Source organism: Mustela lutreola, chromosome 2 (assembly GCF_030435805.1).
Source record: "Mustela lutreola isolate mMusLut2 chromosome 2, mMusLut2.pri, whole genome shotgun sequence".
Lineage (NCBI taxonomy): Eukaryota > Metazoa > Chordata > Mammalia > Carnivora > Mustelidae > Mustela > Mustela lutreola.
Genome location: NC_081291.1, coordinates 95,842,224 through 95,869,705, shown reverse-complemented (window position 1 = coordinate 95,869,705; position 27,482 = coordinate 95,842,224). Strand labels below are relative to the sequence as shown.

The window sequence follows — 27,482 nt, the reverse complement described above, 5'->3', positions numbered from 1 at the left end:
AGAAATGAGAAGCTCTCTTAAAGGTCAGGCGCTGTCTCTGGTCAGGAGCTGGGGGAAGGCCTTGCCGACAAGATAGCAGGGCCATGTGAAAGTATGGGAAGAGGAGGCTGACCCCGGGGGCAGCACATACATAGGCAAGAAGGGACAGCGTGGTGCATCTGGGGAAGAACATTTATCCATCAGAGCACTTGCACAGGGCCAGGCTTGTGCTGGGTCATGAGGTCCCCACCACAACCAGACAGGCAACGCCCTTGCCCTCAAGGAGCTTACGGGTAAAAACAGATGATAAAATCATAAATCAAAGGGCCCCTGTATGCTCAGTGAAGCATCTAACTCTTGATTTCAGTTTAGGTCTCAGTCTCAGGGCTGTGAGTTGAAGGTCCGTGCTGGGTTCCATGGTGGTCATGGAGCCTACTTAAAACAAAACAAAACAAAACGAACAGAAAACCTAAATCAAGTAACAGAATGATTTCAGAGTTGGGGAGTACCACAGAGGGAATAACTCAAGGCGGTGAGCTAGAGAAACTGGGAGAAGCTGGTCAGAGGTCTCCTCAAGGTGAGACCTTAAGAGTGCACACCTGATGGCAAGAAACCCCAACCATGGGTGAGGTGAGAGAGGGATTCCAGGCACACGGCAAGGACAAGGCCCCTAACAGGCTGAAGCTGGCTGCACTGGAAACATAAAGGAGGGAGCATGGCTGGAGCACTGTGGACGAAAGACGATGCACTGCACGAGGCAGGCAGGCCCCATAACCGAAGGCTCTGTAGGCTCTGGGAGGTAATTCAGAGTCCTTCTGAGTGCAACAAGAAGCCTCTGAAGAATCTCAAGGGAGGCAGCGGTGACACCGTTCCGCTTACTGGGGTCAGGAGAGGAAGGGATGCCAGGTAGGAGGCTCCTGCCGGCATCTAAGCGAGAGACTGGGTTAGTCTGGACAGGGTGGAGGCACTGGAGAGAAATGGCTGCATCTGAGAGAGGTTCTGGAAGCAGAACTGAAAGGACCTCCTGATAGCTTGCACACAGATGCACTGCCTGTGTCCCTCAGATGTTGGTGTCCTTCAGCACCCCTGGCCCTGCCTTCTGCTCTTCTCTCCCTACACACTCTCCCTGGGGACCTCATCAGGTGGACTTCATCAACTCTCCCTGGTTTCGAACACCTTCTGCACACTGAGACCTTCATCTCCCCTTTAAAGATCTCAGAAAGGCAGAGGCTGAGCATTTCCATCTGACGTTCCACAGGCATCCCACACCTAAAACCAGCCCGTCTCCCCTCCCCCCGCCTCTCTCTTATACTTATGTTCGGAGCAAAAGGGAACTTCCTGGAAAAATTCTTTTGCCTCTGTACATGCTAGCAGCCTGGCTGGCTAGTAAGCAGCAAGGTCAGGCCATTGCCCTGGATTTGGATCAGTCTGCCTCTGAAATCCAGGCTTCTACTACATACTTCTTATTTTATCTTCAACTTGTATCATAAAATCTTTATTTTAATTAGTCTATAGCTAGTCACATTTAAGTCATCAAGAGAAAATATCACTTTAAAAGAAATATTAATGTGAGAAAAAAAAAAAGGCTAGCAAAGTGGTTTATTCTTACAAGTTATTGCTGGAAAAAGTTCTTCCAACAAACCAGTACAGTGAAAATGCCTCAGAAAAGTGTCGGTTTTTCAGGTTTCTTCACAACAGTGTTAGGATGTCTCGTCTTCAGATTTTCTGTATGTTCGTGCTGTGAAGAGCTGCTACTTCCGGGTGACAGTAACTCTTCAGGGTCTATTTTTATTTCCAAGTTTGTGATTTTTTTTTTAGAGGCTACTTTAGGGTCGTGAATTGTTTCACTGTCTTTTCACTCTCTCTTTTAAGTTCTTCAATATGGGCATCTAGGCGCTCTAGAATATGATGTGACCTCAGCTCCTCCTCTTCCAAAAATCTGGTAGCTATTGAGCCAAGAGGCGATACAGGCAAGGGACACTGCAGGAGAAACCAATTTTGACATACATAAGTTGAACAGTATGCTTCTCACATATATTTTCATGCTATTTTCTAACCAGAAATGTTAAGAGGTGACTTTCCGAAAACTATTTTCTTCTGAAGAGATATTTGTTTTTATCCGAATGGTAAAACTAGTAAAGAGGAAGGAAGGGAGGGAGAGAGAGGAGGAGGGAGGGACGGAGGGAGATGTCCTGGAAAAATTACTATAGACCTCTTCCTTTCTGACCCAAACTGTATAAATGTAAAGTGTTAAATAAATAAACTAGTCGTGGATCTGAAGAATATCTGCTTAGGCTTTGTAAAAAGTACACATATAGCCTTTAATAGCCTTTAATACCCCAGAAGAGAGCATACTTACTGTCTGTTACTGCAAATTCACTTTTAAAATCTGAATATGTTACTTCGATTTTAAAGTACAACAAACTACTGATAACATATTAGATACCAAGTGAAATCAGTACTTTCCCACCTCCAAAACCTCAGTCCATAATCCCTCATCTGAAACTCCTGGGCCATGGTGTTTCAGAATCCAGAGCTCATAAAGGGAATAGAGGACATGCACCGCACACAGTCCTTCCTCGCACACCGTCATTATTTCTAGAGTCACCTCAAACAATGAGTTACTGAAAAAAGCATCACACACACACACAATCATCCTAAAACAATTCATCCTGGTAGAGTCAATTTTCTTTATTTTACAAAAAGAAAACGAGGTTCAGAAGTGTGAAGTGACTTGCCTGAGGCCATTCCACTAGTGGGTGCCAGAGCTGGGATTCCAACCCTGTTCACCAGGCCCCAGAGCCCACGCCCCTGATGCTTCACTGTGCTGTCCCCACTTCCTCCCCAGTCTGGTCACCTCTGTGTGACAGCTGGACAGAAGGGCAGAGTGCCACCTCGGCCAATCTCACCTGGGAATGCACAGGTCTGGGGATTCAGATTTCTCACAGCTCTGCGCACAACCACAAATGACCGTAGGAGTCCCTCAAGTATTGACAGGGGGTTACAAATAGTTTAGTAAGTAGGCAATTCACAAACACAGAATCCATGATTAACAAGGATCTACTATATTACCTTCTCGGAGTCTGAGGTAACGTCCCATAATCAAACATATTGATATTTCTGAAGTAAAATGCTAAGTAGAAATGCTAGTAGAAATGTTAAGTAGAAAAATAAATTCTACACATATTGCCACATCTGTTCAGGTAAGGTCAGGTTTTAGTGCCAATTAAGTTTTGTGCCAAATGGAGGACGTTTTTGGATTTCAGAATACATGTAAGTGAAGCGGAGACTTACTTTAAAAAGGAAAACAGAACCTCTCCATGGACTTGTTGGTACACTGAAAAGTCACAAATACTGAACCTCCACAGGTGTGGGACCACTAACTGGGGAGGGCAATGAATGGCCGGAGGCAAGAGTTTCCAGTCTGCATGGCAGCTGCAGGAACATGAGGTCAGCGCAGCGTCGCCTTGTGTGGTACTGAATCCGTGGTCTGGACGCATCAGACCACTTCCTTCCTCCGCCTCCACCCACCCTTCTCCCTTTCCCACAGCTCCTCCCTTCCTTCTTCACTGTCCAGACCTCACGACTATCCTGGCATCCAGAGACACTCCTTGAACCAATCACTCCAATTACAAAATTGATCTTCTCTTTTTGAAAAAGGCAGGAAAAGAATTTACAATTAGGGTTAAAAACAAAGGCATGGCTATCAACTTTCAGAACTAAGATGTACTTCAAAAAGTAATCACAGCTGAATGTGTCTTCGCAAGCAAAATCCTAAGACAGAAATACATGAGAAAAATACAGAGTACCTGAGATAGAAAACTAGTAAGAAAGGAACCAACACACCCCCTCACCCTCCTTTATCCTTCAAATAAAAACTAAAACCAAACTAAACAGACTTAATAAATAATAAGATGAGAAAGTTTCCATACCGAAGACATAAACTCCTCTTGGTCATTTATACTCTCAGAGACAGTGTCAGAATAATTGGCTTCGTTTGTATCTAGCACTGAAGGCAGAGAGTTAGTTTTGTAGAGAAAGTGAGAAGGCAGAGAGACAGAACTGCACGGGGTGATCTGAGAACTCAGGGGGCTGAGGACCCCAGATATGGGCTCTATACTATCCAACGCTTGTCGTCTCGGAGAATGAAGACCTGTTTTGTAGTGCTCAGTCTTCATTCCATCATGTCTGTACGGGCCATGGGTTGGCCTGGATAGCAGATTAGAAAACAGAACAAATATAAATTGTAGTGACTTCTCCCTTTTAATACAGAAAGTATTAAAAGTATTAACTGTTACAGGAAGTTAAAATAAAGGAACTTAAAAATAAAGGAACAAGCTAACCAGTTTAAGGCTGTAACTTATAAAATGAGCAGCCCACTCAGACCCCCTGTTCTTCCCATCCATTCAGGCCCACATCCAATCCCCGTTGCCAGGCCCCGGCCCTCACACATGGACAATACAGTGAGAAAGACAAGCTGCCGGAGTCATCTAGTGTGTTTGGTGCTAAAGCAGAGGGAAGTACTGTGCACAGGGGACCTGGTGTCAAGCTGGCAGTGGAGGTGAGGCATCTGCACAGGCTTTGGTAGGTTGGTAGGAAAACACTTGAGCCATATAGTAAGAGCTGAAGCCAGGTGGGTTTTCCTGGAATGCTCACTTCTTATGGTAACAGCTTATAATTAATTGACCAAAAATACAAAGGAAGCTTTCTTAATATAAAAAAGCCAATTCTGACTTCTTATGGTACCAGTGGGGGTTCAAGCGGTGGGAGGCAGCATGGAAAGGCTCGGGGCAGGGAGGACACTGTTTATATATATGTCCAGAGTGTGTGAGACTCAAATCTGAATAAAAGTGCTTTATAACCCTCCTCCGCCACTTTGTGACCTCATAGTAGCTTTGCTTGTATACACTGTACTTAAGAGTCAAACATAGAGCTGTTTGAGGAAGATTTAATTTCTGTGAGTCTAAAATTACTCTCAAAGAAATGAGAATTATAATGGTACACATCTTAAGTAAACTGTGAAGAAATTTTACTTGAACTCTGTGTTCTTGAACTCAGGTGCTCTGCCGTGTATCGGTTTAAAGATCCTGTCATGGTTTTTTTTGCACATCTGAGTAGAAATTTCCAGCTTAGACTTAGTATCCATCAAATCTTTCTGTAGTTGTTGATTTTCAGACACTAATTTATTTAATGCCTCAATATAATTCTCCTGGAGGTCTGCTAGTGAAATCTCTTTTGCCTAATGAAAAAGAATACTAGAGTTACTTAATTTGTATAAGAATACTTGTGATCTGTGATACAGCTGGTAGGAAATTACCTTTTTTTTTGTTTTTGTTTTTAGTTGTATCTAGTTCATCTATGGCTTTGCTTTAGTTAAAGTGACTATTTGTGGTTGGGCCCCTCCCTTATGAGAAAACAAGTGTTGTTTCTTACAGTGAGTGGGGGTGGAAAATGAGGAGCATGATGGGCTTCCCTGATGTGCCAAGGAAGATCTAAGGAGCTAGAGGAAGGCTGGAACTCAGAGGGCGGAGAGCTACAAGAGAGAATCAGAAACAGAAAAAAGAAAGAAAATAGCAGCATGGGTTCTTCCAGAGCATCTATGGAAGAAAACTGAGAGACCTATTTCAAAGAAAGACATCTGAACAGAAGCTTCAGAAAAGGAATTCCAACTGGCAGGGACAACTTTTAAATAAGTACTCTCTGGTCTTAAGGACTTTTACTTAACATCAGCACCTGTTTGTGGTACCAGAAATCAATTTGAAGTACACAGCGAGACAGCATTCAGGTGTAAGGTAGGTGATCCTATTCTGATCTGGTCTGGGTTCTGTGATCCTGAATTTTACTTTTCTAGGTGTTTCCTGGTAATACTACCTGAAAACACAGTAGTCTAGACCATTTGTTTTTTCTCTAATGACAAAATATTTTGTTAGCATTCTGAAAAATTATGATAATTTTCTCTGGAATTTAATATGATATTTAACTTGATCTTTTCTATAAAGAATTTTCTGATAATAAGTTGGTCGAAGTAGTTTAACAGAATTACAACATAAACTTTAAAATGTAGCCTTTGACTATCTGTATACCAATAGTGAGAGTAAGTCACAGAATTTTTTAGTAAGTTGTCAATGCCAGTTAAAATCTCAAAAAAAAAAAAAAAAAAGGCAGGACATAAGAGTAAATGAAAAGCTACTGTCAACTTTTTAAAGGTGGCAAATAATTTTATCAGAGCTACTGTTTTCATTATTAAAATAATTAGATTATTTCATTAAAAAAAATAGTTATTTAATCCAAACATCCATTTGTAAAAGTAATTCTACCTTCCTAGGTGGTAAAATGAAAAAAGGAACTTTCTAAAAATTATTCTTCATACATACAACATGTTCACACTGTGTGTAATTTCAAAACCAGAGGAAGTTTAAACTGCTTGATGGGATTTTGACCAGTTAGAGTCTGATGTTTGATGCCACTGAATATACATTTTTTATAAAAAAACAGTGCTTTGCTTATGGCAGTCATCTTTTAAAGTTTTCTCAAATTAATTATTTTATTAACAATTTAAAAAAATTAATGTGAGAGGTAATATAAAAATTGTGTGCCAAGCACATGCTGGGCTGTGTGAACAAAGGACAGGACTATCACGGTTAGATGGGAATTTCAGGAGAAATTAAGCTCAACAGAATCTCTGGTCATAGTCTGGTTTCAGCACCCCTAAGGGTTCCCAACTCTTAAATATGAACAGGTAATCACTGTATAAGATAAGATTCTCTCAATCAGGTATTGCCAGCCAAATTCTGAGCCTTTTGAAGTTTCTGTGATATAAATCAGGTTGGTCCTTGGCTTTCTCCATACTAGCTTCATATAGGCTTTATAGGGGTAAATAAAATCTCCTCCCTTCCTTCCTTCCTTCCTCTCTCCCTCCAACGACCCCTTACAAAGGGTTTAGCTGCTCTTTCCTCTCCTCTTTTTCCCTTCCCTTGTTGGTTTGCACTTAAAAAAAAATCCTTTCATTACAGTGTTAGAGGGATTTGGGAAGGAGCAAGATCAGATGCGTATTTTCATCTGCCACCTTAAATGACATAATATTTCATAGTATAGACAGCCACAAATCAATCATCCTTCTACAGATTAACATTTAGTTTACTTCAAAATTTTGTACATTGCAAATAACACCAAAATGGCTATTTCAGCACATTTGCTCCTGTAGGATGGATTCTTTGGGAATGCAAACTGATATGACCTTTCTGGAAAACTACTCTGCAATAATTATCAAAATCAGAAATGCACATGACCCAGAAGTTTATAGGCTATATATATTTACAAGTTTAATGGATATTGCTAAATTGTCCCCTAGAATGGCTATACCAATTCACTTTCCCATTAACAGAGCACAAGAGCCTGTTGCCTTGTATCCTCGCCAATACTGGCTATATTCATTTTTAAAAATCATTGTCAAGCCAGTTGGCAAAAAAAGTATTTACCTATTTAGTTTTGATTATTAGGGATGCTGAACAGCTTTTCTTGTTTACTGGATTTTTGCATTACTTTTATGAATTATCTCTGTTCTTTGTCCATTTTTCTACTGAATTCTAATCTTTTTATTATCTTTCCAGGAAATCCTTATATTAATATATTAACTTTTGTCTATTTATAGACTGTTTCCCCCAGTCTATTAGTCTTTTTTTATGGAGTCTTTTGCCATCCACAAATTTTACATTTTAATGTTGCAAAATTATTTATGTTGTAAAATTCTTTACGGTTTATAATGCTAAGATAATCTTATTGTCCCAAAAGATTATAAAAACAGTCCCCGATATTTTCTTTTACTTGAAATAAAGTGTTCATTTAACGTTTTGCACTTTCTTCCACTGCAGCCTCCATAATCCATGATTGTGAAATTAAAACTACTTAGTAGTGAATAGGGATGTTGTGTAGCCATACGGCTCTGGGGCACAGAGTCTCTGAAATGCAGAGAGAAAAAATTTCTACAATCTCTGAGCATTTGACCTACATTAAGAAGAAATGGGTCAGAATAGATGGGTCATTTTGCAAATTATAAGGATTTTATAACAAAATAGCTGAAAGGACATCCATACCGCTTATGAACTCACTGTAACTAAGCACAGTCTCCCCGTTTCACAGGAGCTGGTACACACTACTCGTGCTCCCCTACTACTTCACTCTCAATCTCTTACAGCCAAGAATTCTATCTGACTCATCACTGCATCCGTCTCATTACCTATGAAAATACTTTGAACACAAAAGATTTCAGAATATTTGACTAAATGAATTATATCTTATAGAAATATAATAAAAGGCAAATTATATAAAAGATGATATACTTTATAAGAAAAAGATATTATGAACATCATTGTAACAATAATAATAATAGCACCTAACATTAATTGTGCACTTACTAAATGCCAGGCATAATGCTAAGCACTTTATGTACATGCTCCCTACTAAGATCACAGACTGTACATGTATTTTGTCGTATATATAATATATAAAGATCTGCCAGTTGCTGAAGTGGGGAGTGGTATTTTGCCCACTGCCATCAACTGTCTTGACTTCTTTTTATTTGAGCAAGTTTCTGCAGAAGGATCATTCCACAGTTTGATCCTTACTCTCTCTTTAAAATATCAGTATTTACAAAGTGATTTTTTTAAAAGACTTGGATAACAGATAAACTTAAGTTTCTATTATGTACCTCGTGTAAACCCAATTCCAATTTCATCACCATTTCAGAGAGATGACGATTTTCTAACTTGAGTGACTCCATCTGTCCTAAAATCTCCTGAGAAGGGAAAAGCAGAAAAACAAACAAATACATCAAATGCATCTACAAAATGTTTCCATATATCATTTTCCTTAGGCAAAGATGCATTATTCATTCATAGAAATATATTAATATGTTAATAAACATATAACATATCTATATATATAAATATCTTTCTAAAAAGATTTTTTAATGGCACCTGAGTGGCTCAGTTGGTTAAGGTCCTGGGATAGAGCTCTGAATCAAGCTCCCTGCCCAGCAGGGAGTCTGCTTCTCCCTCTTTCCCTCCCTGCCACTCATGCATGCATGGTCTCTCTCTCAAAGAAATAAAATCATCAAAAAAATTAAAAAATAAAAAGATTTTTTAAAAAGATGTGTCAAGATGTATTAACACACATGTATTTAAAATATAAGATGAATGAGTTCGGGGCACTCGGGTGGCTCAGCCGGTTAAGCGGCTGACTCTTGATTTGGCTAAGGTCACAAACTCAGGGTCCTGAGATCAAGCCCCACATCTGGGCTCTGTGTCCAGCGGGCTGTCTGCTTGAGATTATCTCCCTCTCCCTTTCCTTTGCCCCTCTCCCTGCTCGTGCTCGCTCTTTCAAACCAATCAATCAACCAATCAATCTTTAAAAAAAAAAAAAAAAGATGACCATGTTCCCTGGTCAATCCCTCCCACTCTCCAGTATTATCCTCCTCTCATGCAGCTTCCACCTCCGACATCATAGGGACTGCACTCCTTTCACAAGAGACTACAGACAACCTTGGAGATGTTGCAGGTTCAATCCCAGAGCGCCGCAATATAGCAAGTATCACAATAAAATGAGTCAAATAAATACTTTGGTTTCCCCGTGCATATAAAAGTTATGTTTACACTATACTGTAGTCTATTAAGTGTCCAATAGCATTATGTCTAAAAAAAAAATGTATGCACTTTAATTTTAAAATACTTTTTGGCTAAAAAATGCTAACCCCCCCGCCGAGCTTTCAGCAGGTTATAATTACTGATCATGGACTGCCATACAAATATAGTAATAATGAAAATGTTTGAAATCTGTGAGAATTACCAAAATGTGATAGAGAGACATGAAGTGAGCAAATGCTGTTGGAAAAATGGTGCTGACTGACTTGCTCATCATAGGGTTGCCACAAACCTTCAGTCTGTGAAAAATGTAACATCCGCAATGTGTAATAAAGCAAAGTACAGTAAGAGCAGGTGTGCCTGTGACTTACTCTCCCTCCTCACTCTCCTCAGCTGGTCTGCTCCACCATTGCCACTTGAAACAGGCTCTGGCCTCCCCACCAATCCTCACAGAATGCTTGTGAACCAGCACACCTCAGCCCACTGCAGGAGTCTAATAAAAATTTGCTGAATGAAATACTGTGGAAATTATATTTATACTGAATTCAATCTTCAAAAATACTTGAAATGAAGAGTTTTTATTCAAGCTTCACCTTGTGTTCTACGGCTTTTGCTTCTGCCTTTTGTATCTCTGCTTTGAGTCGCTTTTCCATGTCAGAGGATGAGCTTTTGGTGGAAGCAATAGTGATGTCTCGCTGGTGTAACTCTCGAGTTAGCTGTGAGATTTCCAACTTCATTCCTTCTAAAGCCGAACTGTAACTTTGTTCAGCCTGTAAAATCTGTTCTTTCAACTACAAAGAAACAGAAAGGAAAGCATAAAGAATAAAAAGAAAGCACACAGACAAATATGTCAATAGTTAAAATAGTAGGGCAATTTTTACCTTACCCCAAGACATGAATTCTTTTCCTTAATTCAGTCTGCAGAAAATTAGTAATTTACCAAGCTGTATGTCTACACTGAAGGTCAGATGGCTACACCCACAATAACTTATTAATCTCAAAACGGGGAGAGATGGTTTATTCAAATGCTGAGAACCTGTGTCTAAGTCCATGCGCGCATTATTTAGAAGACAGCTCCTGTGCACTTCATTATTTTTTTTCCAGCGGCAAAGGTAAAAATTTTGTTTATATGGCTTCCTTGTCCACAAAAGACAACAGAAAGGCAAGAGGAAGAAGGAAGCTAGAAGTAATCTCAAATAAGTGATAAAAATTACGAGTCAACAAACACACTAGCCGGGGCCCATGAATGCAGACAGACAACTCGGCACACCTCAGCAGCCAACGAGGATACTGAGTACACCACGGCGCAGAATACATACCCTTAACAACCATCTTCAGTCTGTGAAAATATTAAGTGCTCGTTCATATGAAACCGTTTTGAAAGCAAAAGAGTGTAAATCTTTTAGAAAGTTTTTCATCAAAACATGTTTAAAATAAAGCTTAGAGTTCAGAGAGGAGAGGCTTCAACTACCTCAAGAATGCTTCTATGTCATCCCTGAGGATGACAAAAACTTTCCCTAAGCACGCTGAAGGTGTGTGTCTACTTCCGAATACCAAGTGGCTCCTTGAACCACATTTTTCTATCATTAAACATAACTCCTGTGACCTTCCAACCTACAGCTCAGTCCACTAATACATACAACTTGGCGACTGCAGACAGGCAGATTTTTACCTTCTTAATCTCTGCCCTGTACTCATTGTTATGTACTTCCATCTTCTTCAATTCTTCATATTTTTCCATCAGTTCTTGGCTCAGTTGTTTACATGTTGCACTCACAGACTCTAAGCTGTGTATGAGACAAAAATATGATCACATACTTCAAAAACCCTGAAGCCCACAGATTCAATTATCTAACTTACCTTTTGTTGTCCAAGAATTATCTTAAATAGCACCTCCCACCCCCAATTTAAAACTCATTTCCAATTTCCTCATCAACAGAGGCAACTAAATCCAATTCAAACTTTTGGGGATATTTTTGATTTCTGTGTTTATCTACACCCTTTGCCTCTGCTTAAAATTTAACTGGTTATAAAATTCTGAAGATTACAGCAACTTTACCACTTTTCTCTCCTAAACTGGATAGGAGTTACCATTGTAATTCTAATCTCTACCGTACTTGATTACAATTCCAGCCTACACAAAGCTTCCACTTGTCACCCTTACTTAGGAATCAATCCCTCACCAGATATGAGAACCAGGGGCACCATAACTCTCAGATCTCACCACTCACTTTTGCTAATAAAATCCTTTTGCTCCTTTCTCAGGGAATATTTTGTTTAAACTAAACAATACAAATAAACTATTTAATTTGGGTTCCTTTTTCTTTTGATAAAAAAAACTTTTAAAGTCATTTTTATTACTGAACACTGATTATTACTGAACACTGGTGTTTATTTCATTTATCTCAATTTTACCTATTTCTCAATATCCTAGAATGCTCGCTTATTTGGTACTAAGTACATCAGTACAGTGTGTCAAACACTGAGGTAGAGAGAGAAAAAAATCACAAGATACTCTTGTCCTAGCTACTGATGGGAAAACTGAGGCTTAAAGAGGCTAAGGGTGTAAGGTCACACTGCAAGTCAGAAATAAGAAGTAGGTCCTTAGAGTCTGATGGGAGCACAGTAAAATATATTCACATGTAAGATACTAAAAAGTCAATCAATGGAAAATCTATGCTAGAAAATATAAATTTTGCAAAATGCAAAATTAAAATTGGTATAGTCAGTATAGAAAGCTCTTTTGAAGAATCTGATTTTGAAGGAGAGCAGAGAAATGTGGGAAGAACTTGCCAGGGATATAGGATTCAAGGAGGGTTTTAATCTTTTCCCAATATGGGAAATATTAAAGCCTACTTTATACCAGCGAGAATGATTCAGCAGAAAGGAAGAACTTGATGATGTAAAAAGAAAATTAAAAACTGTGCAAACAGGACGATAGTGAAATCTTAGGGGAACAGACATGTCATCTATCAGCTCATGTGTTCTAACAGACTACAGGCACAAATGCAGGCAGACTGGTAGATTTGGTGGTAGAAAAATTAGGAAACTCTCCTTTCACTGCTTCTGTTTTTGCAATGAAATAAAAAGTTAGGCTATCTGTGGATGCTAAAGAAAAAAACACTAATTTTTTCACTAAGACTACTTATTTAAAGATTTTATTTATTTCTTTAAGACAGAGAGAGCGAGCACAAGCAGGGAGAGGAGCAGAGGGACAGGAAACTGCCACCAAGCATAGAGCCTGGCATGGGACTCCATCTCACAACCCTGCTATCAAGACCTGCACCAAAATCAGGAGTCAGTTGCTTAAGTGACTGAACCATGCAGGTGCCCCTTCACTAAGACTATGACATTAGTTTACTTTATCAATATGATGATCAAGAATCATTTTTAGCTACTTGAACATTCTTGAAATGTGTACGTAATTATCTACCTGCCTTCCAAACGAGTCACCTCTGCCTGCAGAAGTTCTTCACTACTGTGGGTGAAATCCAGATGGGACAGCATGTTGCCTAAGTCCCCCTGCTCTTGCAAGGTGTACCTCCTTTCGGCCTGTGACTCCTCCAGTGACCTAAAGACAGAGGAGGGCTGATAAAGATCTCTGATCTTCGCAGATAAAACAATTCACAATCAGTTCATGTTTCCCACTTGTTTTTGGTAATAAAACTCTTCGGAACTCTTCAGCTTGTCTCCTGCTTCAGGAAAAGAACACTTGGGAGAATAAAGAGGCATCAGATGATGCTTCCCAAAAAAGTCAGGAGCAGTTAACTCCTTTTTCAACTGAGATTTGACCTGTTTTTCAAGGATAAAGGCAAAATGACAAAACTTTTTGTTTCCACTTGATACCTTGAGCCAAAAAAGCTGAAAAAGTTACAGGAAAGTTCTGGCAAGTACAGAAATGTATACCAGACTTAAATCAAGCGAAAGGAGCATAGTTCCTTCTATTACTCTCCACTACAAGCCTCACGGAAATAATTCCTACATAGAAATACAATGAGGTGAAGGATTTTTTTTAATGAGCTATCTCGATAGTTGCCTTATTGATGATGTTGATGACAAGCAGCCACTTGTCATGACCTAGTCTACCAAGAAAGGGAGGCATTCCAGGAGACATGGACCACAATTCCTTCCACATTTGGAGTTTTACCAAGAGTATAGATTGACCAAGTGGTTTCTACTTTCTAACATTACAGTCTTTTCATTAGGGACCCAAACTGGAGGCAGAAAAAAATTATAACGCTATAAAAATCTAACTCAGAAATTAAAGGTGAATAAGAAAACGCATAATGTGATCAAACACAAAATTATGAATATATAATAATATTAAAACTGGTTCTCAATTTCAAAACTCCAAGTGGATGTAATTAATATTAAAGATTAATTATACCTTACGGTCTCTAGTGTGTGTTGAGTGTCAGTTGGCTTTAACTTTGCCTGTAGCTTCTCCTTTTGCATTCTTTCCTCATGCATGGAATTTTCTTGAGACTGAAGTGTTGCTTTCAATTCTCTCTTTTCTTCCTGGAGAATCTGAAAAATAGAAAAAAGTCAGATGTTATTACAATTTTTCTATTTCATGAGAAAAGAAAGCCAGAGAGTCAGACTATAACAGGTACAATATTAATAAGGCTATCAATGTCTGATCCATTAGCTAGGGAATATGGAAGAATCCACAGATTCTCGAACCAAGTTCAAGGTTAATTTTCTTTAAGTTCTTATTTAAATTCCAATTAGTCAACAAATGATGTTGGGAAAATTGGACAGCCAAATGCAGAAGCATGAACTGGACTACTTTCTTACACCATATACAAAAATAAACAAGAAATGAATGAAAGTCCTAAATGTGAGACAGGAATCCACCAAAATCCTAGAGAACACAGGCAGCAACCTCTTTGACCTTGGCTGCAGCAACTTCTCACTAGACATATTGCCAAAAGCAAGGGGAAAAAGGGCAAAAATGAACTACTGGGACTTCATCAAGATAAAAAGCTCTTGCCCAGCAAAGGAAACAAGTCAGCAAAACTAAAAGGCAACCCACAGAATGGGAGAAGATATTTGCAAATGCCTTACCAAATAAGGGGCTACTGACCAAAATCCATAAAGAACTCATCAAACTTAACACCCAAAAAATAAAAAATCCAGCCAAGAAATGGGCAGAAGACATGAAGAGACATTTTCTCCAAAGAAGACATACAAAAGGCCAACAGACACATGAAAAAATGTTCAACATCACTCAGCATCAGAGAAATACAAATCAAAACCACAACCAGATACTACCACACACTGGTAAGAATAACTAAAATGAACAACTCAGGAAAGAACAGATGTTGGCGAGGATGCAGAGAAAGGGGAACCCTCCTACACTGCTGGTGGGAATGCAAGCTGGTGCAGCCACTCTGGAAAACAGTATGGATGTTCCTCAAAAAGTTGAAAATAGAGCCATCCTATGACCCAGTAATTAGAGTACTAGGTATTTATCAAAAGGATACAAACATAGTGATTTAAAGGGGCACATGAACCCCAATGTTTATAGCAGCAATGTCCACAATAGCCAAAATATGAAAGCTCAGATGTCCATCAACAGATAAACAGATAAAGAAGATGTGGTGCGTGAGCACATACACACACACACACACCCTGGAATATTACTTAGCCATCAAAAAAAAAAATGAAATCTTGCAATTTGCAATGATGTGGATGGAGTTAGAGGGTATTATGCTAAGCAAAATAAATCAGTCAGAGAAAGACAAATACCATATGATTTCAGCCATATGTGCAATTTAAGAAACAAAACAGATGAACATAGGGGAAAGGAAGGAAAAATAAATAAGATGAAAATTGAGAGGGAGGCAAACCATAGAGACTGTGAACTCTAGGAAGCAAACTCAGGGTTAGCTGGAGGGGAGAAGGGTTGGAGGGTAAGGGATAGTTGGGTGATGGGCATTAAGAAAAGCACGTGATGTAATGACCACTGGGTGTTATATGTAACTGATGAATCACTAAATTCTACCTCTGAAACTAATAAAAAGATAAATATAAAAAATGCTAGTTAGTTAACATATAATGTAATATTGGTTTCAGGAGGAGAATTCAGTGATTCATCACTTACATGTAACACCCAGGGCTCATCACAAGTGCCCGTCACCCAATTATCCCCTTCCCCCAACCCACCTCCATTCCAGCAACCCTTAGTTGTTCTCTATCTATGAGTTTCTTATGGTTTGCCTCCCTCTTTTTTCCCCTTTGCCTATGCTCATCTGTTTTGTTTCTTAAATTCCACATATGAGTGAAATCATGGTATTTGTCTTTCTCAAACTTATTTCACTTAGCATAATACACTCTAGTTCCATCTGTGTCATTGCAAATGGCAGGATTTCATTCTTTTTGATGGCTGAGTAATATTCCTCTCTCTCTCTCTCTCTCTCTCTCTCTCACTCTGTGTGTGTGTGTGTGTGTGTATGTGTGTGTGTACACACTCCACATCTTCTTTATTCATTCAGTTAATGGACTTTTGGGTTATTTTCTCTTAAAAACATGCATACACACATTTCACTAACTATAGTAATTTAAAAACAAACCTCTAATAGTTTTTCAGATTCCCTCAATTTTTCTTCTTTTTGCCGCTGCTCTTGCATAACAGTCATATTGGTTCCAACCAAGTCATTGACCCTCATGGTGAGGCGCTCTATTTCCAACTCATTGGCACAGATAGTATCATTGGCCCGCTCCAGCTTACTGCTCAGGTGTTGAATTTCCGACTGGCTGGACAGCTCCACAGACTCTAATTTCTGTTTCCGATTGACAAGCTGAGCCTAGAAACACAGATTACCAATAGACAGAAGTGAAATAATAAAAGAAGAATTGATGAATAAGGAAGACTAAAATAAAGTGAGTTTTACTGCCAAAAAATGTAAAGCATTAGCTTATTTATAATAACCTACTCATGACCCAAAAAACCCATTCATGATAAAAACTGGGACTAGAAGGGAACTTTCTCAACTTGCTAAAGATGATCTAAGAAAAAAAAAACTGTACAGCTAACATCATACTTAATAATGAGAAACTCAAAGCTTTCCCACTAAGATCAGGTACAAGTCAAGGATACACTTCTCACTACTCCTTTTTAATATCAACTGGATGACCTTGCTAACGCAATAAGGCAAGAAAAGGAAATAAAAGGTATACAGATTGGAAAGGAAGACACAAAAGCTGCCTTTGCTCAAGGATAACATGATAGTCCATGTAGAAAATCTGAATCAACAACAACAAATAACTCTCCTAGAAGAATCCTCAAAAATTAAAAATAGAACCCTACCATCTAGCAATCCCACTATTGGGTATTTACCCAACAAATAAAAAACACTAATTCAAAGAGACATATGCACCCCTATGTTTATAGCAGCATTATTTACAATAGCCATGCTATGGAAGCAGTCCAAGTGTCCATCAACTGATGAATGGATAAAGAAGAGGTAGTATATATACACAATGGACTATTACCTATGAAAAGGAATGAAATCATGTCATTTACAATGACAAGGATGGAGCTAAAGAATGTAATGCTAAGAGAAGTAAGTCAGAGAAAGATTAATACCATATGATTTCACTCATGAGTAGAATTTAAGAAACACAATAAAGAAGCAAAGGGAAAAAGAGAAAGAAACAGACTCTTAATGACAGAGAACAAACTGATAGTTACCAGAGGGAGAGGTGGGTAGGGAGATGGGTTAAATAGATGATGGGGATTAAGGAGTATACATATTGTGATGAGCACTGGCTGATATATGGAATTGCTGAATCACTATGTTGTACACCTGAAACTAGTATTACACTGTATATTAACTAACTGGAATTAAAATAAAAACTTAAAAAGAAAAAAAAACCCTCCTGGAATTAAGAAATTATAGCAAAGTTGCAGGATATAAGGTTAATATACAAAACTCAATCACTTTTCTATATACCAATAATGAAAATGTGGAATTTAAATTAAAAACATGGTATCATCTATATTAACATCTAAGTATGAATATAACTAAATAAATACAAGATCTATTTAAAGGAAACTATAAAACTGATGAATTAGATCAAAGAACTAAGAAAATGAGGAGAAATTCCATGTTCATGGATAGGAGAACTCAACACTGTCAAAATGTCAGTTCCTACCCCTGTGATCTATGGATTCAACACAATCCCCATCAAAATCCCAGCAAATTATTTTATGGATATTGGCCAACTGATTGTAAAGTTTACACAGAAAGGCAAAAGACTCAGATTAGCCAACACAATATTGAAGAAGAAGAAAGAGTTGGAGGAGGAGTGCCTGGGTGACTTAGTGGGTTAAGCCTCTGCCTTCGGCTCCGGTCATGATCCCAGAGTCCTGGAATTGAGCCCCACATCAGGCTCTCTGTTCAGCAGGGAGCTTGCTTCCCCCACCCCTCTCTGCCTGCCTCTCTGCCTACTTGGGATCGATCTCTCTCTCTCTCTGTCAAATAAATAAATAAAATCTTAAAAAAAAAAAAAAGAAGAAGTTGGAAGACTCATGCTACCTGACTTCATGATTTACTATAAAGCAATGATTATTAAGACATCAAAATACCAGTAAAAGAAAAGAGAAACGGTTTAATAGAACAGAATAGTGAGCCCAGCAATGGACCCCTATAAACAGAGTCAACTAATCTTTGACAAAGGAGCAAAGGCAATACAATAGAACAAAGACAGTCTCTTCAACTAATGGTCCTGTAACAACTGGACAACCTTAAGCAAAAAAATAAATCTAGACAGAGACCTTCTAACCTTCATAAAAATTAACTCAAAATGGATCATAGACCTAAATGTAAAATGCAAAACTATAAACTTCTAGGAGATAGCATAGAAGAAAACCTAGATAACTTTGGGTATAGGAATGCTTTTTTAGATACGACACAAAAGACATAAGCCCTGAAATAAATAACTGAACTTGATTAAAATTAAAAACTTCCACTCCCTGAAAGACAGTATCGAGAACAGCAAGACAAGCCAGGGGCTGGGAGAAAATATTTGCAAAAGACATACCTGATAAAGGACCATTATACAAAATATATCAAGATTAAAACCCAAGAATAAGGAAACAAACGACTCCATTAAAAAATGGGCCAAAGACCTGAAAAGGCATCTTACCAAAAAAGATATACAGATGGCAAATAGACATATGAAAAGATGATCTACATCATATGTCACCAGGGAAATGCAAATTAATGCAATAATTACACATCTATCGGAATGACCAAAATCTGGAACAATGATGATACCAAATGCTGGTGAGGATGTGGAGCAGCAAGAACTCTCATACATGGCTGGTATGAATACAAAATGTTGTAGGCATTTTGGAAGACAATGTGGTGTTCTCTTACAAAATTTAATATATTCTTACCATATGATCCAGCAATTGTGTTCTTTGCCATTTACCCTAAGGAGTTGAAAATATGTTCTCACAAAAACCTGCACATGTATGTTCACAGCAGTTTTATTCATAATTGCCCAAACTTGGAAGCAACCAAGATGTCCTTCGGTAAGTGAGTGGATAAATAAATTGTGGTACATCCAAACAATGGAATATCATTCAGTGCTAAAAACATGAGCTATCAAGACATGAAAAGACACGGAGGAACTTTAAATGCACATTAATAAGGGAAAGAAGCCCATCTGTAAAGACTATATAGTGTATGATTCCAACTATATGACATTCTAGAAGAGGCAAAACTAGAGAGACAATAAAAATATCAGTGATTATGGGGATGCAGGGCAGGAGAAAGATGAACAGGGAAAGCACAGAGGAATTTTATGGCCGTGAAAATACTCGGTATGCTATTACAATGATGGGTATTGTCATTACACATTTGTACAAACTCATACAGAGCAAAAAATACCAAGAGGAAGCCCTAAAGTAAACTATCATGTGTCAGTGTAGGGTCATCCCTAGTAACAAAGGTAGCATTCTGGTGAGTGATGTTGAGAATGGAGGAGGCCATGCATGTATGGGAGCACACAGGAAATCTCTGTACCTCCCTCTCCATGTTGTCACAAACAGAAAACTGCTCTCAAATAATGAAACCTTAAGAAATCATATAATAACTACCTTGAGAAGCGGTAAAAAAGAACTGAGAAGGGAAAGGGATTCCTCAGGAGAAGAGATGCTACCCACCTACTACAGGAACAGCTGCATTATTCTCCCACTAGTGCAGAAGTCTAACTGCATCTGAGTCATCACATAAGAAAACTGGATTCCTCTCCTCTTTATATTACAGGAAATACAGGAACTATAATATATTATTTTATTTCTTATGGAAGCTCATAAATTGGGTTTTTTTTCTTAAACACTAAACTTCTTAACTTTCCAGGTCAAATTTTCCTTTCCCAGAACATGTTACATGTAGTTAATTATTCTGTATTTTCAGATACATTACAAACATGCATATTCAGACGATTCAAAATGACCACAAAATGTTTAAATCTGGGGTGGAGGGAACTGAGGAATTTTGTTCCTTGAGAAAAAAGGTGCATGGAGGAGAGGAAAGATTGGTTCTATCATCAATATTTAGACAATTCCTGAGCTAAAAGACTTAACCAAATACGGTGTATCTCAAATTAGTTTCTTTAAAAAAAATTAAAATTAAAAAAATTAGTTTCTTTCAATGATTTATCTACTGAGGTACATTGATTAAAACTGGTTAGTGACTATCTCACAGACCTATAGTATAAAGTTCCAGCAGACTTCGATAATTCCTAGGTTGTGTATCCCAGCTATCCTAGTTTTTAGTTTCCAACTTTCTAGTGTTCACAAGTTTTTTTTTTTTAATTAATTTTTTATTTTTATAAACATATATTTTTATCCCCAGGGGTACAGGTGTGTGAATCACCAGGTTTACACACTTCACAGCACTCACCAAAGCACATACCCTCCCCAATGTCCATAATCCCACCCCCAGCTCCCAAATCCCCTCCCCCCACCAACCCTCAGTTTGTTTTGTGAGATTAAGAGTCACTTATGGTTTGTCTCCCTCCCAATCCCATCTTGTTTCATTTATTCTTCTCCTACCCACTTAAGCCTCCATGTTGCATCACCACTTCCTCATATTAGGGAGATCATATGATAGTTGTCTTTCTCTGCTTGACTTATTTCGCTAAGCATGATACACTCTAGTTCCATCCATGTTGTTAGCGTTCACAAGTTTTAATCCTGCATCCAGATAGGTACTTCATCTAAATACTGAAGACAGACATGAACTGTCTGTGTAAGTAAAACTGTCTTATCGTAAATATTTTTAAAAGGTAAAGGTATCCAGTTTTATTTTTAGCAATTTAAATGGAAATGTCTTTAGGAAATCAATCTGCCATGGATTAAAGATTTTACTGTATACTGTACAGGACCCAAATCTTATACTATGATCACATAAAGTAGATGCTCAATAGTGCCCATAAGGCAGAGGAATACTGGAAGGAGAAAGGTGAAAAAACAGACAAATAGTGTTTGTAGAAATTACAGATCAAGATTCCGGTGTAAAGAACCAAAAACTTCTTACCAGATTCCTATAACAGTCTGAAAAAAAGAAATCAAATAGGTTTAGGTCCACAATAATAACTGCCGAGCATGCAACTGTGTCCAAACTTTTAAAATGCAATATATACATATTCTGCCTCAAGGGAAACTCTTATAAAGAACCCTGTACAGAAAAAAATAACTGAAGAGACTGGGTGAGGGTGCGGAGGAGAGACTGGAGTCCAACTTGCTGAACCTTCCCGACCCCATCTTAAACTGCACAGCCGCCCTGGGCCTTGGCAGAACAAAGCTAGAAAGCCTCTGCCCAAATGGACACTTGAGATGAAAGACAACACGTAATTACAAAACACTAGCATTATGTGTTTAACACCGCAGTAGCAGGCGCCTGGGTGGCTCAGTCGGTTAGGCATCTGCCTTCAGCTCAAGTCATGGTCCTAGGATTCTGGGTTTGAGCCCCACTGGGAAATCTGCTTTCCTCTCTTCCTCTGCACCTAACTCTGCTCTTGATATCTCTCTCTTTCCCTCTCAAATAAACAAAATCTTTACCTCTTTCTTTTTTACTTTTTAAATGTGACTTCTAGAAAGTTTTAAGTTACTATTATTCTCATTTTATTTCTATTGAACAGAACCACACTAGAATATCTCCAAAATACCTCTTCTAAGACTAACAGAAACAACCATATAAACTACTTACAAAGTAACAATTATTTCTCTTAAATATCTGGCATTAGAGGAATCTTAAGGCTAATCTATTTTTGAGCTTTTTTGGCAATAACCACTGCCAATAATTTTTTGAACTCAAAACCAGAACAACTTCTTATTTTTTCTTGGGTTTTAAAAAATGTATTTTTTAAAAGTTAACACATGCATAAGAGGAAACTGAAAAACACAAGAAGCAAAGAACAAAGTCATCCATAATCACAAGCAGTTTACAGTTTGACTTCTGGGTCCCATGTGTGTATCTACGCAAGTAAGTATTTTAATGTAATTAAGATCATACAGCTATGTATCATGCTTTTTTACACACTGTGAATATTTATCATTTAAAAATCCTCAAACTATGAGAATTTGGATAACCAAGAATATATTACACCAACTCCATCTGAAAGAAAAAAAATGTAATCCTCCCTTTCTTGGACAAAAAAATTTCATAAAAGACAAAAATGGCAACAGGCCTCTAGATAAAGATATTGCCAAAGTTACAATTATAATACTGCATTCCTTTAATGTTCAATTAAAACTGAGACATAAAGTAACAGAGTACACAACGTATAATGCTTCTAAAAGAATTCATTATCCAATTTATACTATTCAAATATTAGCAGGGAGGTATGCTTCCATTGAAACGCTTCAAGTATTCCTATAGTACAGCCAAAGAGATGCACACACAGTAACAGTTATCATTAAAATGTAAATATGAACCCATCCCCATACATCTCTCCCTCTATACTTTCTTCCGCCCCTCTGCAGAACTTCCTCTTATTAATCTAACATGTTGCATTCTAACTACTCTGTTGGAATGGGTGGAATTATCTCAACAATACAACTCACAGAAGAGGTATTAAAAGTAAAGAAATAATTAAAGAGGCAATTTATGTCAAGGAGATGGGAATAAAATACAAGGTGGGCAATGGAAGTGTGAGAGTAGGGGAAGTGGGGGGGTGGCTGCAACTGAGGTCAAATCCTTCTCTGGCTTTACTGTAATCCTGATGCTTCAATGGAATGGCTTTCCCAGATAGTGAGATTCCTGAGAACAATGTAATATGAAAAAACAAGGGCTTTTTATTTTCCAAAGGATCCCAGAATGAAGCTATGACTGTGGCAGGATCCATCTTTATCAATCTCCCCATCAGTGTCGACTCCAAATATGTCAGTGCAGGCTACAGCCTTGCAGCATTTCCAACAGGGAGCAGCTTGAAGAGCCCATTAAGAGACTGGCTCCCAGTAACACCCTCTTATCACTGTTGTGTCTATGTCACTATAAACTTTCAACAGTAGGTCTGACCCAATTCAATTAACTCTGATATTTCTACCAAGACAACAGATTAACATTTGAGTTAGGATCATCTTTTCTTCATAGGTTGTAACATGAAAATGATGCTTTAAAAATTATATATATATATATATATATATATATGTATATATATACACACACATATGTATATATATACATATAAAATTGAGAAGTAGATTTAAAGCTAACTTGAATGATATACAGTCATCTAAATATTTCAAAATGATATACAGTCATCTAAATATTTCAAAAGGAAAACATGTATATTTAATGGAACCTCTATTTTTCTCACATAACATTTATCAGCTAAATATTTTATACTCTCTGCTGGCTTAATACTTTAATTTTTTAAATGTTTTAATGTTCTCAAAGATTTCCCTTAATATCTCCTTTCAACATTTCTATATGGACAAGAGGTAAAGTAGCACGTGATTTCTTGCCTTCTAAACAGAAATAACCTTATGTTTTAGTGACTAAATGGATCCTTTTCTATGCATATATAACCATCATTCTATCATTGCAACTAATAATGTCACGTTGTTTAAGAACTGTTCTTTTTAATATAATACATTTTAATATTTGATAGAACATCACCCTCGCTCTTTTAGAAAATGCTGCTTAGTACCATTCATTTATTCTTCCATAAAAATTTTAGAATCACTCTGTCAAGTTCTCAAAATCTAACAGTCAATAAAATATGTGGATAACCATTTAGAAAAAAAAATTTAGCTTATCAAATACCATATAATAATAATGATCAGATCAAATATATAAAAAAGAAATTATAAAGCAGAAGAAATCTTGGCTTAGATAAAGCTTTACACTATGACATCAAGATAGAAACCCTACAGAAAAAATTAGAAGAGAATTAAGCAATTCTAAATAATTGTTTATAAAACAACCATATTTCCATTGAAACTAACAGGCAAAAATTAAGGTAAACTAGGAAACACCCAGAACTGCAACAAAACAACAAAGTGTTAATAATATAGTCAATGTAGGAAGAGCTATTTCAAAATAGTAAAATATAAATCTCCTAAAAGAAAAATGAGCAAAGGACACAAACAATTTACAAAAAATGGAGATGTCTGCAAGTAGATGAAAAAATGCACAAACTTATTCATAATTAAAGAAATGCACATTAAAAGAAATAATCATGTATCATATTCTTCACCTGTCAGACTGGCAAGGACAAGCTTAAAAGTAGGTGAAATTTAAAAAAATATTAGTGCCCAATATTGGTAAAGTGAGAGAAAATGGACAATCCCAAATACTGCTGGTGAAGTCTGGATCAATGTAATTTTGGAATGTACTTTGCCAATATATATTAAAATCTTTAAGAATGTACAAGTACACTGATACAGCAATTTCACTTCTAGGGCCATTTCCTAAGAATATAAATGGACATATACTCCCAGATGTTTAGACAAAGACATTCACCCAAGCACTATTTACAAGAGTAAAAAAGTAAAAAACTAAATGTTCTACCACAATAAGGGATTCAATATGTTAATTATGGCATATTTAATGGTAGACTGGACTTCTATGCAATCATTATGACTACACATTTGTTGATCTGTCATATTTAAAAAGGAAAAATTTAAGCATGATAATTGAATAAAATACTGTATTATAAAGTGTTTAGTGTAGCTAAATAATAATTTAAAAAAACCTAAGTGGGATAAAACGAGAAACTGACAGTAATATATTAAAGAGTAGGGGACTTTAACACGCTATTTACATCAATGATAGATCATCCAGACAGAAAATCAATAAGGAAACACTGGCCTTAAATGACACATTAGACCAGATGGATTTAACAGATAGAAACAAAACATGTCATCCAAAAACTGCAAAACACACACTCTTCTCAAGTATAAATGGAATTCTCCAGGACAGATCACATGTTAGACCACAAAACCAACCACAATAAATTCAGTAACACTGAAATCATATCAAGCATCTTTTCTGACCACAACAATATGAAAGAGAAATTGATTATAAGTATCAAACTGGAAAAAACACAAACATATGGAGACTACTCAACATGCTATAAACAACTAAGTGGTCAACAAAAAAATCGAAAAGAAAAAATACCTTTAGATAAATGAAAATGGAAACACTATGCAGCAAAAGTAGTTCTAAGAGGGAAGTTCATAAAGATAGAGGCCTACATCAAGAAACAAGAAAAATCTCAAATGAACAGTCTAAATTTACACATAAAGGAAACAGGAAAAGAAAAACAAAGCCTGAAGTTAGTAGAAGGAAGAAATAATAAAGGTTAGAGGAAATAAATGAAATAGAGGCTTAAAGAATAAAAAAGATCAATGAAACTAAAAACTGGTCCTTGGAAAAGATAAGCAAAACTGATAAATCTCTAGCCAGATAGATAAGATCAAAAGAGAGAAGAAACAAATAAATAAAAAAAGAGAAGTTAAAACTGACACCACAGAAATACAAAGGACCATAAAAGGCTACCACAAACAATTACATGCCAACAAACTGGAAAACCTTCAGAATAGAAAAATTCTTAGAAACACACAACCTTCCAAGATTAAATCTTGGAAAATAGAAATAGAAAATATGAATCAACCAATTACAAGTAATGAACTGAAACAGTAATTTTCAAACTCCCAAAATACAAAAGTCCAGAACCAGACTGCTTTACAGGTGAATTCTACAAAACATTTAAAGAAGAGTTAGTACCAGAGCACCTGGGTAATTGTCAGTTAAGCTTCTGCCTTCAGCTCAGGTCATGATCCCAGGGTCCTGGTATTGAGCCCCACGTCAGGCTCCCTGTTCAGCAGAGAGCCTGCTTCTCCCTTTTCCTCTGCCTGCTGCTCTGCCTACCTGTGCTCTCCATCTTTCTGTCAAATAAATAAATAAAATCTTTTTTTTTTTAAAGTTAGTACCTATCCTTCTCAAATTATTTTAAAATACTAAGAGTAAGGAAAGCTTCCAAACTTATGAGGCGGCCAGCATTATCCAAGTATCAAAACCAAAGACACCACAAAAAGAGAAAATTATAAGCTAATATCCCCGAACACAGGTGTAAAAAATCCTCAACAGAATATGAGCAAACTGAATTCAACAATACATTAAAAGGGTCATTATCAAGTAGGATTTATTCCAGTAGTATAAGGATGGTTCAACATCTGCAAATCAATGTGATACACCACAAAATGAAAGATAAAAATCATATGATCACCTCCACACTAGCAGAAAAAGCACCTGACAATTCATCATCCATTATGATTAAAAACTCTTAACAAAGTGGATATAGAGGCCATAAATGACAAATCCACAGCTAACTTCATACTCAAAAAGCTGAAAGCTTTTCCTCAAGATCAGAAATAAAAGGATGCCCACGCTCACCACTTTTAAACAACGTAGTACTGGAAGTCCTGGCCACAGCAATTAGGCTAGGAAAAGAAATAAAATGGCATCAATATTGGCAAAGAAAAAATAAAACTATCAAAATTTGCAGATGGCATAACACTATATATAGAAAGCCTTGAAGACTACAGAAAAAGCTGTTAGAATAAATGAATTCTGTAAAGCTGTACAATACAAAATTAACATACTAACATATTAGTGTATTTTTCTACACTAATAATGAGCTATCAGAAAAATGCAATTATAAAATAATTGCCATTATATTTCAATCAAAAAGAATAAAACACCTAGGAATAAATTTAATCAAGGAGGTGAAATATCTGTACACTGAAAACCGTAAGACACTGACAAAAGAAACTGAAGACAACACAAATAAATAGAAAGATATTCCATGCTCATGAACTGGAAGAATAGTTAAAATGCCTATGCTACCCAAAGCAATCTACAAATTCAGTGCAATCCCCATCAAAATATCAATGGTATTTTCCACAGAACTGTAACAAAGAATCCTAATGTTTGTGCGGAACTACAAAAGATCCTAAGTAGCCAAAGCAGTACTGAGAAAGAACAAAGCTGGAGATATCATGCCCCCTAATTTCAAACTATCCCACAAAGCTATAGTAATTAACACAGTATGGTACTGGTATGAAAACAGACATATATATTAATAGACTAGAATAGAGACCAGAAGTAAGTCCACACTTATATCGTCAATTAGCCCATAACAAAGGAGGAAAGAACAAACAAAGGGGAGAGTCTCTTCAATAAATGATGGGAAAACTAGACAGCTACATGCAAAAGAATGATATGAGGTCACTATCTTATACTACATACAAAATTCAAAATGGATTAAAGAATTGAACATAAGAACTGTAACCCTGGGGCGCCTGGGTGGCTCAGTGGGTGGGGTCCTGGGATTGAG

General features: G+C 37.2%; 1 protein-coding gene across 11 annotated transcripts in view; it reads right to left on the bottom strand.

Annotated features, from left to right (window-relative positions):
- Nucleotides 1-1,561: 1,561 nt before the first annotated feature.
- Nucleotides 1,562-27,482, bottom strand: part of CEP63 (centrosomal protein 63) — a 55,201-nt gene continuing 29,280 nt past the window's right edge. For 6 of the 11 annotated variants that reach the window (XM_059162659.1, XM_059162657.1, XM_059162655.1 and 3 more), the window contains 9 exons: nt 16,193-16,426; nt 14,005-14,144; nt 13,051-13,188; nt 11,290-11,404; nt 10,211-10,408; nt 8,687-8,773; nt 5,013-5,218; nt 3,912-4,188; nt 1,562-1,959 (listed from right to left, as the gene is read on the bottom strand). In XM_059162659.1, the coding sequence (XP_059018642.1) occupies nt 1,801-1,959; nt 3,912-4,188; nt 5,013-5,218; nt 8,687-8,773; nt 10,211-10,408; nt 11,290-11,404; nt 13,051-13,188; nt 14,005-14,144; nt 16,193-16,426 (1,554 nt within the window). In that variant the 3' untranslated portion in view covers nt 1,562-1,800. Of the gene's footprint in view, nt 1,960-3,911; nt 4,189-5,012; nt 5,219-8,686; nt 8,774-10,210; nt 10,409-11,289; nt 11,405-13,050; nt 13,189-14,004; nt 14,145-16,192; nt 16,427-27,482 lie in introns of those variants that run through there. The other 5 variants (XM_059162661.1, XM_059162662.1, XM_059162663.1 and 2 more) reach the window with 3 other exon arrangements.